Source organism: Falco punctatus, assembly GCF_963210335.1.
Source record: "Falco punctatus genome assembly, chromosome: 4".
NCBI classification, from domain to species: domain Eukaryota; kingdom Metazoa; phylum Chordata; class Aves; order Falconiformes; family Falconidae; genus Falco; species Falco punctatus.
Window position 1 is genome coordinate 56,027,234 of NC_137583.1, and position 16,555 is coordinate 56,043,788.

A 16,555-nucleotide genomic window follows, 5' to 3' on the forward strand; every position below is an offset into this window, starting at 1 on the left:
CTAAGAGTGGTCAGTGGACAAGATCTGTGGAAATTGTAGATTTAAACCCGTTCTGACACCTGATTTAGCTGATGAGCTGAGCCATATTTATTTTCAGTTTGTGTGGGTTAATCCAAAAAATTAAGGAAATGGCAAGAGAAACTTGAGGTGTAGGAAGGGAGGGAATTGGATAGTTCCCAGTCCAGAGAGGTCATGTAGTTTCCATCCTTGAAGATATTTGAAACACAGCTGGACACAGCCCTGGGTGCCCCAAAGGCAGAGCCACCGCCTGATGACAGTGTAAGAAGTGATGCCTCCATCCCCCTCCAGCCAGGGCTGTTCCCTCCACCAGCAGCAAGCAGCACGGTGCAGATGCCAGGCAGGAGCAGCTGGGAATGAGAGGAGATGGTTTGTCTTCAGGTCACCCTCAGCCAGAAGCATCAGGGCATCTTCGGAAGAGGTAGCTGCGTATTACAGCTGCCCTTCACAGATACTTTTTTTCTTAACGCTAAGCTATGACATTGCAATGAGTATCAACAGGTGCAGCTTTCCACTGCAGAAGGTGGCTGATGCAAACGCTGCCAGCTCCGCTGGGGTTTTCTGGTTTATCATTCATCACCTTTCTCCTGGGAGGGCAGCCTGGTTGCATGCTCCAATGCTCTGTCACATCCCCGTGTCAGCCAGGCACCTTGGTGACAACCCTTACCCCTGCTCCCCATCAGTCTGGGCTGCTGCACACCCAGGGCCCCAGCCAGGCCCAGTTTGGCCTTGCAGGGAGCGCAGGAGCCGGCTGAGCCCCTCTCCCCTCAGGCCAGCTGTGCCAAAATTCTGGACAGAGTCAAGGACGGGAGCTGGGACGTTTGGCCCCAAGCGTTGGCGTGGCACCGGGCAGCACCCCACCGCGCTTTGTCCAGCAGAGACAGAGAAAAGGGAGGCAGGGGAAATCCTCTCCTGCCCTTTTCAATCTGGACAAAACAGGTTTCTAATTAAAGCAGCACTTAATCATTATCGCCTCGTGAATGCAGAGCTGGTGGATATTTGATGCAAGCAGAAAGTTGGTTGAAACTCTCTCACACCGGCTCCCTCTGTGAGCCTGGGAATGGGTGTGCTCTCCGGGTAGGAGTGTCCCTGCGGTTAAGTAGAGGATTGAATTACCGAACACTGCTGTTCCGAGCTGACAAGGTAGCAGAACAGCAAACAAAAAGTGCCTTGGAACGAGCTCACTGAAGAGGACAGAAGGCACGGGGGCTGTGGAGGAGGAAGACCTGTGAGGACACCGCGCGCTTCCCAGCGAGGTAAGGAGCTTCCCTGCACCCCTCTTAGATTTATTTCTAAAGGCCAGAACTGTTTAAGGACTTTTGTTTTGCGGGATAGTAAGAAACAACAACAAAAGATAATTAATGGATTTCATATTTTGTTAAAAACTGCTCACCTGGCGTAAGTCAGAAGGTCTTTACTGAAAGCAACGAGCCCATCCTGGTCTGCGCTGTTCGGGGCTGGAACAAGCAGCTCGCTCAGCTCGCCAATAACCCACCCGGGCTACGTACGGGCTCTGAGGACACATGCTTTTCATTTAGCTCTCTGCACAAACTGGCTTTGATTTCATGCAACGAGCAATTAACAGCATTCTGTTTTGGCCTGGTTTGTTCTATGCCTTGCTGCTGTGGGGATTTGCTTAAAGCTCACCTGCTTTTTCAACCGGTTACACGGCCAGGCAGTGACAAAAAGCTCTCGTCAATAGGTCTTGTTGTGTCTAATCGATAGATCTGCTAATGGCTGAACTGCTGGGCTGGTTCGCTCTATAAGCACAGAGTGTTTTCTCATCCTGTTCATTTGAGATGCAAATCGCACTGAGATAAAATTGACTTCTAATGGCATTGAGCTGCGGGCTTACTTGCCAGTATTTTTCGTAGGTGTGCCTATTAAGAACATAAATATTTAACACAAAGGAGAACCAATATGAATTAGCATCCGTGGGAGGTTCACACTTACTCAAGGCTACCATAGCACAGGTGTAAACAAATGTTACGACAGCAGAAGGGAACCGGCCCTACCAGAGCAGCACTTGGGCGGTGAATCATCCAGGTGCTCTTTACAGGCTGCCACTAAATGTGAAGAACAGAGCCTGCAAAACAGAGATTAGACCATCGCAGAGCATCAGCCTTCCTTTTTGGTGGGGTTTTACCGTTCCCAGCTGCATGGGCTGAGATACCAGTTGGAAGCAAATGCTAGGACAGGCAATAGCCTGCATGGTGCACATCAGGAAAGCCCTGACAATCTTCCCTAGCCTTCCTCCTGGCAGAGCCAGGTGAACCTCACCATCTCCTCCTAGTCCCTGCAGAAGCAGGCTGCCCCTTCCCACTGGCAGACTTCCTGCCTAGGAAGTAACTCATGATGTTACTTCCTAGGCAGGACTTTGCAGCAGCAGTTGCCAAGGTCTCCCAGCTGGGAGCAAAGGTTTCATGCCATGGCCGCAAACAGTGTCACCCTGGTCTCCTGCCTTCCCCTGTATCCTGGGGCTCCTGGTTAGTTTGAGATAATAAAACTCTGCTCTTGCATGGCCAAATGAAGATGCTCACAATGTCTCCTGATCTTTACTGTGGAGCTGCACAAGTTTTTCTGGACTTTAAGCAAGGAGGTTGTTAGCTTTTCTGCTACGGACCCCCCGGGGAGCTGTGGGACACGTCATGGGGATGAGATGCACCATGGATTCTGTGACTCGAGGCTGGACCTGCCCTGCAGCCCGGTCCTCCAGCACCACCCATGCTGTGATCATTCATCCCCAGCTGAGGAGGAGACCGGCTCAGACACCTGCCCCATGTTTGGAAGATGCTGGGGCTCTGCTCTGTACTGGGCATGTCCTGCTGGACCAAGGGCCTTCCCTCAGTTTTAACAGAGCTAAATGCCTGGTAGCCCACTATCAGAGCCCTGGAATGCCCTGTGCAGTGAGGAGAAGCTCGAGGCACAGTGAAAGCCTTTGTGCTACCTTTGTTCTACGTGGCCCGGTGGCACTTTAGCCACGCCTGGGGAACACATGTGCCACCACCATCCCTCCTCAAGGTCCCTCCTTCGTCACAGGGAATGGGCTCTTTTGCAGCCCTCTGAGATTTGTCCTGGACTGACACAAATCCACAAGTTGGGCTTTCTATGTATGAAAAGCCCAACAGCACAAGGAAGGACTCGACACACACACCAAATATCTCTGCTCCAGCTCTTTGTTTTTTCACATGTATTCTTCACCTTCTGTTGGCTCCTCAGAGGAGCAGATCATACAGTCACAAGGGGATATACGCTCCTACGACTCATTAAAACCTCTCGTGTCCTCCCTCTCCCCATAATATAACCTTGGAAATGGGCCTAATTATGATTTATCCTGGATGATTATACATTTCATCCCATTCTGGGTGTAAAAGCAATGCAGAAAGAAGTGCTTATTGTCACTAAGTCTTTGCCATCCTTTTCTGAGAAGTCCTGTGAGATGTAATGTTAATTTCCAGCATCAGATGATGTGCATTTGATTCAGTTGCCTTGATTTCCAGGGACCTCTACTTGAAACAGAAATCCTACCGTTTGTTATCTGTCTTTATCTGAGCCTATTCATGCTTATCTGAGGCCGTGCTGGGTAGAGTAACAGTGAAACTTGTTATTACTTTATATCCACATCAAAGACATGAGACACAGGGGATGTTAAATCCTATGCTTGAGCTCCGTCCTGGGCAGTGCCTGTGGAATGAGCTATTCAGAGCAGCCGACCTCCCCTCCCCTACCTAAAAATGTCCTGTTGCCATGCCCTGGGATGAAAGAATAGGTTTCTGTCTGGCCTTTTATTTAAAACTGCTCTTAAACTGAGCAGGGTAAGAAATAGGCAGCACTAGAAATCATGTTCTTTTTTGGGTGATGGAAACTATGTAACCACTCTCCCTTTGGGAGTGTGCTAGAGCCTGAATTACTATGCTTTGTTGCTGCCTATGAAATAGCTGTCTGGGTCCCAGTAAATCCCACCCATCCCAGTCTTTCAGATGCCTGGTTCCCTTCCCTGTGCTCAGACAAAATTCCCATTGGCAGCTCTGGGCGCGAAAGGCCGTTCCGGATGTATGACTCTTTCTAAAGCCGTTTGCAGGATTTGCAGGGATGTTTTATTCATTCGGCTTTGTGCAGTTGACGTGCTACTCTCTCAAAGCTTGCCTTCATTTCTGCCAAGAGGGGATCACACACGCTTCCCACGCTCGCGGCCTGTGGTCCTGCGTGGATGGAGTTTCACTCCTTATGCCAAGTGAGTGCCAGACGTGCAGCCCCCCGGGCCGGGGCTGTGCTCCTTGCTGTGCTGTGAGTGGAGAGCTGTGCTCAGGTGTGCAGCAGCCCCAGAGCTGGGCAGCATAGGGTTTAGCTCACAAAACCTTGGTGCACCAACACCATCCATCATACAGCACATGATACCACAGGGGCAAAGTTACACCTCCTTATTGCCCCATGTCCCTCTGCCCCTCATTCCCAGTAATCCACCCCATCTCCATTTACCCCATTGTCTCCCTGGACCCTTTTCCTAGCACAAGAGAGAACAGCCACCAAAATTCACCTTGGGAAGGAGACACAACCATGGGGACTCTTGAGGATGAGATGGTGCTCCTCAAGGAGCTTAAAGTGAGGAGAGGCAGGTGGAGACTGAGTGGCACCCACAAAGCCACAGAAGGACCAAGAGTGACCTTGCAGCTCATCCTGGGCTGGAAGGGCTGGATGAAACAGTAACAAAGACATGACATATGTGGCGCTGAATGCAAGCCTAGAGGTTAACACTAGTATGGGTGACTGCTACCAAAAAACTAGGAGTTTCTGGTGTTCCCTTGAGAGAAGATGCTGTGAAGGGCTGGCTCTGTTTCAAAGACTTAAAAGATCATGAAAGGCAACCCATACCTTGGCTCAGCAGCCCGTTCTAGTGGAAGCCTGGGTTGGGTTGGTTGCTACCTATTTGTTTTGGCACAAGCATCATGGTTTAACCCCAGTCGGCAATTCAGCCCCACACAGCCGCTCACTCACTCCCCCCCGGTGGGGTGGGGTAGAGAATGGGAAGGGTAAGGTGCAAAAACTCCTGGGCTGAGATAAAGGCAGTTTAATAGGTAAACCAAAAGCCATGCAAGCAAAGCAGAACAAGGAATTCATTCATCACTTCCCACCGCAGGCAGGTGCGCAGCCACCCCCAGGACAGCCGGGCTCCAGCACCAGTAATGGGGACTGGGGAAGACAAATGCCATCACTCCAAACATCCCCCCTCTTCCTTCTTCTTCCCCATCTTTATGTGCTGAGCATGACGTGGTACGGTGTGGAATGTCCCCTTGGTCAGTGGGGGGCAGCTGTCCCACCCGTGTCCCCTCCCAGCTCCTTGTGCCCCCCAGCCAGCGCTGGTGGGGTGGGGTGAGGAGCAGAAAAGCCCTCGGCTCTGTGTGGGGCCTCAGCAATAACAAAAACATCCCTCTGTTACCAACACTCTTTTCAGCACAAATCCAAAACATAACCCCATACCAGCTACTGTGAAGAAAATTAACTCTACCCCAGCCAAAACAAGCACAACAAGTTCGGTGTCTTTCCGCAGAGGTATGTCAGCCAACATACACAAAAGGTGAGCTTTCCTTTGCAGCTCGAGAAACAAACCTTCCCCCCTGAATAAATCTGTTGCATCTCATTGGGCCAGCGATGGAAATGCAGAGTTACACACAGAGCACCATGCTTAGGTCCAGGTCGTTTCATTTGCAATCTGAAATGTAAACCTGGTGGGGTTTTTTTCCAGAAGTCTTGGGTTTCTCTTCCCAGTTTTCATGTGATGCTTGCAGGTCTGACCTGGAGCAAAACTGCAACAGCCCCTTCCTTTTGATAGTTAATATCAGTCTTGCTGCTTTCCACTGGGAAGCCAATGCTGTAGGAACCAGTTCTTCAGCTGGTCTGAGTGGAGCCAGACCAGCACCCCTGCTCCACCACCAGCAACCAATGGTCCTGATAGCAAGGGCTTATTCAGCTCCACTAGTTAAACTGTGCACCAGGGAAAACCTGCTTTTTATCTTGCACACGTACAAGTATGCACATACACACATATGCGCATTCTCACAGTAAATATAAAACTGTTAGATGCAGCAGCAAAAATCATAACTCATACTTGAGGTTTGAGAAGGATGGGCCAGGTAGGCACCGGTACTTGGGTTTAACTGCAGCTTTATTGACGGTGTTTGGCTGAGTTCACACTGACAGGTCTGGCAAGCAGAGTCTTGGGGCATGATGGATGGGATGGAGCTCCCACACCCGGAGGTGAAGGGCAGCCTGGCACGTTGGGCTTTGCACCCAGGGGGTCCCCATAGGCCAAGGGGACAGTAAGTCACCCCTGACCAAGACCCACTGCATCTGCCCTAGACTCAATGTCAGGATGAGGTGAACCACCCAGGGAGAGTCCTTCTTAGACTTAAGCACCCAGAATTAAGAGGCCCAAGTGAGGATGGATGAATCCCAGCATCTCTCCCCCTCTCCTAGCCTCCCTCCAGGCTCTTTTAACCCTACATAGGAAGCAGTGGCCTTTCCTCAATTTCAGCTGGAAAAATGCCTTCTTTTGAGGCTCTCTCCTCAAGTCCCAGCTGTCACACCCTTCCCCTAAGCTTTTGAAGTTCAGGTGCTCCCCAAAGCTCAGGTAGGTCTCACACAGGTGACCCAAACACCCATGCTCTCGTCCCTGATGTCTCAGCTCTGGCTGTACTTAGCTGCAGTCATTTGCTTAAATAACGCTCCATTAAAGTGCTGGTGTAGGAGAGAATTGTAACTTTTTTCTTGGAGGCGGTGAGTCATTAGAAGTTAGTTTGTGAGAATATTTCTAACCTTAATGACTTCTCTGGAAACCAGGAAGAGGAATTAAAATGGCTTCAGCTTTGTTTTCCTCCTGCGTGCATCTCCTGCCCTCACTGTGGCATGAAGCCCTGCCTTCAGATGCAGTGCTGGTCCCGAGTCAGCGATCTCTCCTTCTCAACAGGGGAGAAAGAGCTGAAAGAAAGGAGAGATTTGTTCGTAACGAGTTGGCAAGCTACACGCTTGCCTTTCCCTTGGGATGGCTCCATACCGTTACCGACTCAATAACCTCACAAAGAGGAGCCAGAGGTGAAATGGATACCTCTGAAGTAGGTGTGTGCCAGGCTGCATTTTATTATTTGAAAAGAATTCACCTGGCACCTTAGCAGAGGTAACACTGCTGCAAGGCGCTTGCACGCAGAGTAACAGCTTCTTGTGCCACTGTTTTTTTCTCATGGATCTTCAGAGAGAGGTGGGTTTACAGCAAAAGAGTTTGTTATCGATCACTGGGGCCGATCTCAGGGGGAAGTTACTGCAGCTCAGACTCTGCTGCTGCTTCTGAAAGCTTTGAGTATAACAGGGCTGCCCTCGCCTTGCAGAGATGCTACCTGCCCGGGAGAGCACGCTGCTTTCAAAGACATCCTGGGGAAGAAGGACTTCCCAGGAGAACAGCCAAGAGCTTCATGGGTGCTCTAACCTTCTTTATAGGACACCCAGGCAAGGACTGCCAGCCTCCACGTTCAGCCAGTTTGCTCTCCCTTTCCCACCGCCAGCCACTGCTGAGCACTGGGCTGTACATCCAGTGGGATGCATGTGGAAACTCAGACTGCATGACTTGGGGGTTGTGGCTGGTGTTAAGGCTTTCTGATTTAATTGTCAGTACATTGTTCTTACATTGTTGAGAAGTTTGCTGGGACAATACAGCTCTACTGTTCCCAGGACAAATAGTCAGTTGTTAAAATTTTAGAGGGGGGATTCAGAAATAGCAGCAGTTCTGGAAAAAAACTCCTACAAATCAGTTTCCCAAGACCATCTGCTTGAAGATCAGACTGCTGGAAAGCTACCAGCACTGAGATAAATAGAGAGGACAAAGGAGGTCATAAAGAGAGGTGTGGAGAGATGAGAAAGATCTTCTGGATGGAGTGAAGCATCGAGCTAGAATTTATGGCAGGTGGAAATTAGGCAGCTGCAGGGACTAGTCAAAGTCAGAGGAGATAAATCGTGCGTTGCCTGCCCTTCGAAATCAGATGTCCTCGGAGAAATTTGAGGAGACAGATGAGATACAGATCAAGGGCTGTTGCAGCTGGGAAGGTGGTTATTCCCCAGGAACCTAGTATTTCCTTGTGCTCCTTGTTTTTAAGTGAGGAACGATAGTAGGATAGGAGAATTAGTGCCCAGCCCACCTGCATGTGGCTCACAGGGGGCTGAAAGGGCTGCTCAGCACCAGCAGGTTTCTGGGAAAAACTATGTATACACTACTAAGTCAGAGATGCCAGAAACAGACAGAGGGCGAAGGCACGGGTTGTAAGAAGACACCCTAAGCTAGAGGTCTGCTTCTTGGGATGGTGGTTGGAGATGGGGTGGATTTCCAGGGTTCAAGAGACACGCCAGGTGGGTCCTGCAGAGACTGGTCAGCTTTTTTCAGACAGGGCAAAATGGTTATTGTTCTTGCAGAACTTGAGAAATTACTTGGTTAGGTGGATCCAGGTTTGTGCATCCTTCAAATTTACTGAAAAGGGAAATCAAACATCTCCTGGGATGTAGAGCCCTTCCAGTTTGAAAGGCCATTATTAGCATAAATTCATCTCAGTGGTTCTCTTCACCCCAAGCTTTTCAATCTTCGCTCACACCCTGAACAGACTTTAGCATCTCAGTCCTCAGCATCCCAGCCCTTGCCCCATGAGCAAAGAACAGAAAAGACCAGTCACCTGTGATGGCAGGTAGCTGCTTGGATGAGACGTGGTCTTGTGATCCCTGGCAGCCACTCATGGAAAAAGGTAAAACCTGCCCATCTGAACCCAGTGAAGTCCCTTCTTAGCTCCAGAGCCACTGAGCCTGAGAAGGTGTGCAAGAAGCTTTTTCACAATCTTAGTTCATCCTGTCCAACACCCCATCTCAATTTTTGATCCACCTTTACTTAAGAGAAGACTAAAAAAGCCCTTCAACCCCTTTCATGATCCACACAGATGATTTGGTAGCATGGATACGGGATCTTTTCTGACCAGCGGAGGCAGGTGAAGCATGAAGGTCAGTCCATGTTATTGCCTTAATGCCAACCTGATGGGAGGGCAAGACTTGCTGAAAGGGCAGTATCTGAACAGGGGCTCACAGTCACCGACCCCGCGGAGCCGAGCCAAGAGAGCACATCCCAGCCATTTTGCCATCTCATTTCAAAGACATTAAGTAAAGGCAAGCCTGCCAGCTTCCCTAATAGGCTGTTCCAATATTCAATTGCCCACCATGATCAGAAATGGCACTTTATTTCAAGGCCTGCTTTATGTGAATTTTAGCTGCCATGCAAGAGCTCTTCCCAAGAAGGCTGAAGTGCTCTCTGTGGTCAGTCATGAGCGTTTGTGCAGAGCCCTCAGCATGCTGGCCACACTGAGCTCCTGAACCTTGCGGGACTTAGAGGAGGAGGGTGCACCGAGCTGGGCTTTTTCCTCTTTTGCCACTCCTCAAAACTCATATCCCATTCCCTGCCTCATCATCGTGTCCCAGCACATCCAACATGGGTAAGGCAATTCAGCTTCTCTGATTGCAATCCTGCTTGTGATTGTGCAAGAGGGTAGGAGCCGTCACCGACACACACATAGGCATATGGATATGTATGTTGCAGGTGCTCTTGCCTGTGCAAACTTTGCCTTCCTGCCAAAAAATCGGAGGAGGGTATTATATGACGGTGTGACAACACGGGAGAGAAGCCCCATTGCTGAGCCTCTCTCCCTAGCATTTCCACCTGAGATAAAAGCTACTTTTTCTCCCCTTTGCAACAAGAAAATAAGACAGCTTCCATTGGCTGAGTGCTGTACTTCTGGACAGTCACTCGCTAGGGACAGTCACCGTTCAAAGCAATAGTCCTGAGCTGAAGCTGATGAGCCACACAAGGTAACCCAACGCTGAATTTCATTCCTCTGGGCAAAACAAGAGTTAACTGCTGTCCTCTCTGCAAACAAAAACATGGCACCTACTTGGGCCCAGATGCCCAGCTATAATGGAGACAATGAAAGCAATTCAACTGCCCTGGTTTACCTCATCTAATGCCAGTCCAAGTATTCCCAATAATTAGGCCTTTCAGCCTGGAAAGGCTGGAGCCACAGCTGCTTCCTATTTTCCCGAAGCTGTACAGAGCATTAGTCATTTCACTGGGGTTTTTTAATTACCGTGACTACAGCCCAGTAAGTGTGCCGCCAAAACCCAGACAAGCCAAATCAGGCTTAATTCAGAATGTACTTGGGGAGTTTGAAATTATCTTCTATCCCCTTTCAGAGTCCTTATTTTCCCTCCCCACCCAAACAGCCCGAGTCTCCGTGAAGAAATGTCCTGCTAGGTCTGCTTTCTCAACACATACCAGGTGGACAAAACGAGGTCATGAATGCTGGCACTTCCACCCCAACTGTTATTCATTAACTGATCTTGGGAGTGACCTTCACACTTAATTAGTCATCTAGTCCTTCCTAAAGGCAAAGCTTTTCCCCACGCTGTGCTGATGGGAGAGGGGATGGAGATCATATTTAGCAAGCAGGAGCATGGCTGTGGGTTTTGGCAGTGGGTGAAGGGGAGTGGGTGTAACAGAGACCCATCTGCCCTCAGCCACCAGCTTTCTTACCTAGACCACATCAGGGAAGGCTTTGCTTTTAGCTCTGGAGGCTTCAGGTTGTCCTGGCTGTGACATCCAGCTAAGAGGCCAGACACCAACATTTGGTTTCCAGGTCCTCAGCCCTCACCCAACAGCAACATTTGCTCTCTACAGTTTAATTTATACATCTTTGCTGAGGGATGGTGACCCAGCAGAGCAGCTCCAAGCCAGAAGTTGTCTTTGCTATGTAGTGGCCACGTCTCAGCCTGCGCTAATGGTGTGAACCTGTCTCTTCTTACCGTGGTTGTGGGAGTCTCTGAAGATGGTGAAAATAGAGTAGGTGGCCCTGGAGGTGGATATTGGGCAGCTGCATGTTACTAACATGGAGGCAAAGAGGTAAGCTACAGCTGCTTTAGTCTCTCTCTCCCCTCTTCACAGGTAAAGCCGTGTCTGTGTACAAGGAAGCAAATGTCCGTCCAGGTAACCAGTTTTTTTGCTGGTGAATTCCTGCCCCGGAGGCAGTTGGCTCCTGCTTCTTGCCAATCAGCATTTTACCTGGTGCTGGACCAAACTGGTTTGATTGATCTAGGCACTGACCCAGACACTGCTGCTTAAACCCCACAGTGAACCCAAGCCTCTGAATATCCCCTTTTTATTTTTTTTAAATTAGAAAAGTTTCTGCCCTTCCTCCTGAAGCACAGATGGGAAGTTTGCACTCCATAAATACTGGGGTTTGTGTCTGGTCAGGAGTCGAATTATGGGATCATCTGATTAAAAGCTCACATTAAATCGTTAATGAAATGAGCTGTCTGATTACATAAGTCATATTCCTATTATTTCTAACTTGGCCACCAACTGAAAGAAGCTGGGAAGTCCAAAGAAACAGCCAACCATGTCTGCTTCACACTCCCCCCAGCTTGATGACTAAGGAGCAAGGGAGGGACAGCATTTCCCAGAAAAGTGGGGACCAGCATTAATGGACAGGTTTCAGGAGCAGAGAACATCCAAGATTCCTGTTTTGAGTCAGAGGTTTGGGTGGGAATTGGTAGAACACTGCTGGCTTTCAGGGGGTTTTGTCCAACGTAGCTGTCTCTGCCCAGAGGAATCTCAGCATCCTTTGGGTTAACTTTTCCGACGGGAGAGGCTGGGAGAAGCAGGGAGCCAGCTGTGTCTCACAGCTGGCCAGCTGCTGGTTTCCTGCTGCCTTTCACAGGGAGCAATGTCAGTTTTGCTGAAAAACTTTACCCCCTTGCATCCTCCCTCACATATAAATGTCTTTGCTGGCTTTGTTTTCAGATTGTTCCTACTTTGATGCTGGAAGGAAAAACCCTAAATAAATGTAAAAGATGGCTGAGGGAAGGAGGCTTTGCTTGGGTTTTTCTTTGATAGGGACTTTTTGAATGCCATGCTAAAAGAAAAGTCTTTTGGTTAAAGATCTGAACAGGGATCATGTTTTTGGCTTTAGTTTCTGATAGCCCTGGGCTTCACAGTAGGTGAGTCGGGATGCCATTCAGAAAAGTGTCTAGGTCCTCTGCAGGCGCTGAAATACCTTCCTGGATCTGGCTTTTAATCTGTGTGGCTCTTAATTACCTTTCTGGGAATTGAAATGAAAAATGTCTTCTTTCCTCCTTGCTATTTCTCTTCTTGCCTGGATCCTATCTGGAGGACCTGAGAGGGAGATGAAGGTTGCTGAATGTGCTCCTGATAGGTACATGAAGCCATGTGGACTCAGTCTTCCAGAGTCCTTCAGATCTGTGTTCAGGACGGAGTGAGCGTGTCTGACTCCTGCTACAGGGCGCTGCCAGGCCGTAGGTGCCGGCTCAGTTCACACAGCGGCGCTGGGGCTGTGCTCAGCAATGCCTTTACGGTGCCAAGTGCAGCACGTCTCTCCATGCTCTCGTAACACGAGCAATAAAGGCGCTTTCTGGCAGGGGATCATCTGCCTTTGTTCTTTTCCTCCTTCAGAAGTTTCTTCCATGGCTGTATGCAGTTTGGTTTTCATCTTATGGCGGCTCCGTCGCTGTGCCGAGCCGTGGCACCGTTCCTTCTCGGAGGCGGTTTCCTACAGCTGAGCAGAGGAGCGTGGGGGGGGCTGTGGCCTACAATCAGGGCAGCCTTTTCATCCAGAGACAGAGCAGAAAATGCAGTCAATCAAGTTGTTTTTCACATAATACAATCGTTCCGTCTGTCATGAGCAAATGCAAATCAGGGGAGCGCACTGGCGAAGCAAATGAGTACAAAACACAGGAATCAGTGAGCCGTGCTTTCTCTCGAAGCTGGGCCTCGATTTGTGAGCAGGATTGACTCATACGGGAAAGGCTGATACGGGTCTTGCCCCTACACAAACACAATGTGTCCCGTGGCCACTGCAGCGGAGCCGAGCTGCTCAGGAGGCACCTGCGAAGCCCCCTGGGCCAGCCAGCTCTGCTGGGGTGTAACTCACTGTTTTCACCTGCGTTGGGCTGGGGTTCAGTTTGTTTCAGGAGCTTCCCCTGTAAACAAGCTGGGTTCAGAAATTGCTTCTTGAGCAAATCCTCTGCTATCCAAGCAGTAGGAACAGGGAGCATTGTGAATGATAGTCCTTTTTTCTTTTCACAGATAGTAGATAGGAGAGAGGATGGATAGGAGACCTTTGCCCATCGGGGGGCAGCTGGAGATGCCAAAAACATGTCGAATGTCCCCAGACACCTTTGTACAGGCAACTGAAAGGCACTTCTCGCCCATACAGGCAGCAGAGCATAGGAAACTGCTTGGCTATGTGTAAAGTAGACACCTGGGTCATCATTTGGATCACTCCATATGCTCTGGTGACTATGCCGTGCCCATTGACCTTTATGAAGCTGAGAGCCTGGTGCCCTGCCCTGAGATACCTGTCTTAATTTGGACCTGAATGCTATCCTGAAGTGGAAGGGCTTCATTCCTTAAGCTCCCAGTGCCCCAGGGTACCTGACCTGATCTCCAGTGACTGCTGCAGGAGGGCATGGGTCTCCTGGAGGTCCACTGTTGTCTCTGCCACCCGTTGTGCCATGGTGGGAACAAAGCAGTCCTGATGTCAGGTCCAATACCCCAGCAAATCCTTTCAACCTGTTCAAAATCGCACACCAGAATAACAGTATCCTATCCAGTCTTTGCTGGGCTGTGGTCCCACACTTTGCTTGCCCCACCTTGAGCATGGATAGCCTTGGGAATGGGGGTTCATCCCACCTAACTGTTGATAACTAGAGCTGTGCTCTCTTCGTAGTCAGCAAAGAGATAGAGACACTTCAAGGTGTGGATTATCTGTAGTAAACCTCCACTGACAGTAAGAGGAACCCAGCCGGCTAGCATACTTACTGTTGTATCCAATTATATAGTTACTTTGATTTTTCTTCTTCCTTTCCCTTCTAGCTCAGACTGCAGGATGACAGATGGTGACACAAATCTCCCAGCTATCGAGAGAAAGCTGGGACTGCAAATATGGAGCATAGAGGTATGTCAAGAGGCAATGATTACATATGTCCTCTGTGTGTGTGTGTGTGTGTGTTTCAAGAAAGAGAGATTCCTGAAGTAATGAGAGTAGGAAAAGAGGGTCTTACAGACAAGATACAAGCGGGAAACAGGAGACCCAATGTCTCCCTGGGCAACTTTTAGCATGTTATTGCTTTGGTTTCCTGCTCTGTAAAACAGGGATAATACTGACTAAGAAAACATGAACGTGGTGGGAGTGAAGCTGTTCCTCCAGCACTGGAGGCTTTCTCACCTGCTTCCGAAACCAATACAAGGCTGCTTTAGCACACCAGAAGTAAATTCCCTGTCTGGCCAAGAGGAGGGGTTGTGCATAGGTAACCTCAGCCTATACTAACAGCTGCTGTGGGGGAGGCACCCATTTTTGCAGCAAAGGCATCCCGTGGGGTTTATTTGCACGTCATCTTTCTCTTTCCCGCTCTGATCAATGGATCATTGCATGGAGAGATACTGCAGCCTGCAAGGTCACCTTCTGCTTGCGTGGTGGTTGATTTTTGGATTGGATGTAGGCTGTGCTGAATTCTGCCTTTTTCTCGCCCCGTTCACCAAGAACATCCCCCTGCAATAAGAAGGGGTCCCCTCAGTGAGAGGGGGCACATACTGAGGTGCAGAGTCCACTCAGGGGAGCAGTGGGAAGGGGCATCGACACAGGTCTCCAGGTCGTGGTGGCCCTCTACAGGTCCCAGTTATGTTCCAAATATCACCGGGTTTTTGCCTTTCCATTTCTCTCCAAAGCACTGTACTAAGCTTCTTTCCAGAGGATCTGTAATTAGAGACGTGTTGGTTCACAAGGGTCAAGCTGGTATGCTGGGAAACAAGTCAGGCCACCAGAAGAATGTATGTCTCTAATTCCAGGGAACCGCAGAGCCAGTTCAGGCCCAGGAGCTGCATGTGTACTGGTGGGTGGCACATCCAGGCACCTACAGTGGGCATGCTTGGCTGGTTAATTGTGCACTTGCACCAGCTGAAGTGTGCAATTAGGGTCTGGAGGGGTGAGGCACATGATGGTGACCTCAGGTCTGTCTTTTCTCAGCACTCCTAGTTGCTGTGAATCCCTGGCAAAGCGGTCATCCTAACAAAGCTCTGAAAGTTATCCTTGAACTTAAAGGTACCGAGTAAAAACCATGTCACAAAAATAAACTTAGGATGAGATGTGCTCACTCCTTTGGAAAATTCCCTATAAATGCAAGCTCTGGAGCACTCCAGCCTGACCTCCAGGTCTCCTTACTCGGGACATACAGGACTGCAGAAGGGCAAGGAAACTAAAAAATACTTGTCAATCTGTCCAAGCAGCATTATCATTCGCCCCCTCTTACCCCTCAGTACTTTGGCATTTCCCCCAGAAGTGGATTTTCCCAGTTCACAAGCACATTCCTAATTCTTCTGTCTCCAGACCCTGATCGTCACCTTAATATTTCATGCACCCCAGCTGTCCTGCTTCACACACATCAACTTCTGGCTCTGAAGTACTATCAATGACCCAAACACTCATTTCCTTACAGAATATGAAGATGGTTCCTGTACCTGAAAAGGCTTACGGGACTTTTTTTGAAGGAGATTGCTACATAATTCTGCACGTAAGTAAGGCTGACAAGCATTGGTCTCTTTGGTGGGCAACTGGGTAGACCCTTTTCGTTTAGCTCCAACTTGGATCCTAGGTACCCTCACTGTGGGTAAAGTGGTTGTGCATGTACGTCCACCACCTTAATCATGCACCTGAGTTTAATGTGGCTGTTGCAACACCACTGTGTGTTTAGTAAATCAGAAGTCCAGAGGAGCCATTAATTCAGTAATTAGTTGATTAGAAGATATCTAATTGTAATGGAGTCATGTCCGGACATGGTGAAATGGCCAGTACATTCCTGGCAAATTAAATAAAGGCCCACATTTGCATAGCTTATTGGGAGTCTTTTGGGGATGTGAGAGGTGGCCAACTGGAGGGTCTCATTTTCAGCAGATGATGTGAATTATGGAAGTGTGCCACCTACTCTGCATTATGCAAGCAGCAGACAGGCTCTGCAGCCCCTCATGTCCCCATTAGGATGCTTCATCTGTCCCACCCAAATCTGATCCAGACCTACTTGTAACCAGCTAAACCCAGGCTAGCCAGAAGCGTGAGGAACTTCTGAGAACCAGCTCTGCTCTATGACCTTGTGTTCCCAAAGCTCTGTGGAAGGATGATGTGTTGCACTCAGCTGCTAGAATTCTTTCCAAATCTCTTCATCTGCATAGAGAAGTCCAGGCCCCCTTGTATCAAAAAGCATCCATACAGTGGAAATCAGAATCATTTCCCCCTTCCTCTGTCTAAGTGTCCCTCCTGCAATTGTCTCCATCAGTCGAGACAGCAAAGCCTCCCCTATCCCACAACAAACAAATGCACATCTACTATATACATCAAGCTGGGATAGCAACGCAGAATGAGTTTCCTGCTCTAATTCACCATGTATGTGCCTTTAT

At 49.2% G+C, this 16,555-nt stretch overlaps 1 protein-coding gene across 2 annotated transcripts in view; it reads left to right on the top strand.

Moving 5' to 3' along the window:
- Positions 1 to 423: 423 nt before the first annotated feature.
- VILL (villin like) overlaps positions 424 to 16,555 on the top strand; it is a 40,523-nt gene continuing 24,391 nt past the window's right edge. Inside the window, exons 1-3 of one of the 2 annotated variants that reach the window (XM_080383010.1) lie at positions 424 to 1,274; positions 13,982 to 14,063; positions 15,601 to 15,675. In XM_080383010.1, the coding sequence (XP_080239136.1) occupies positions 13,995 to 14,063; positions 15,601 to 15,675 (144 nt within the window). In that variant the 5' untranslated portion in view covers positions 424 to 1,274; positions 13,982 to 13,994. The other variant, XM_080383009.1, reaches the window with a different exon arrangement.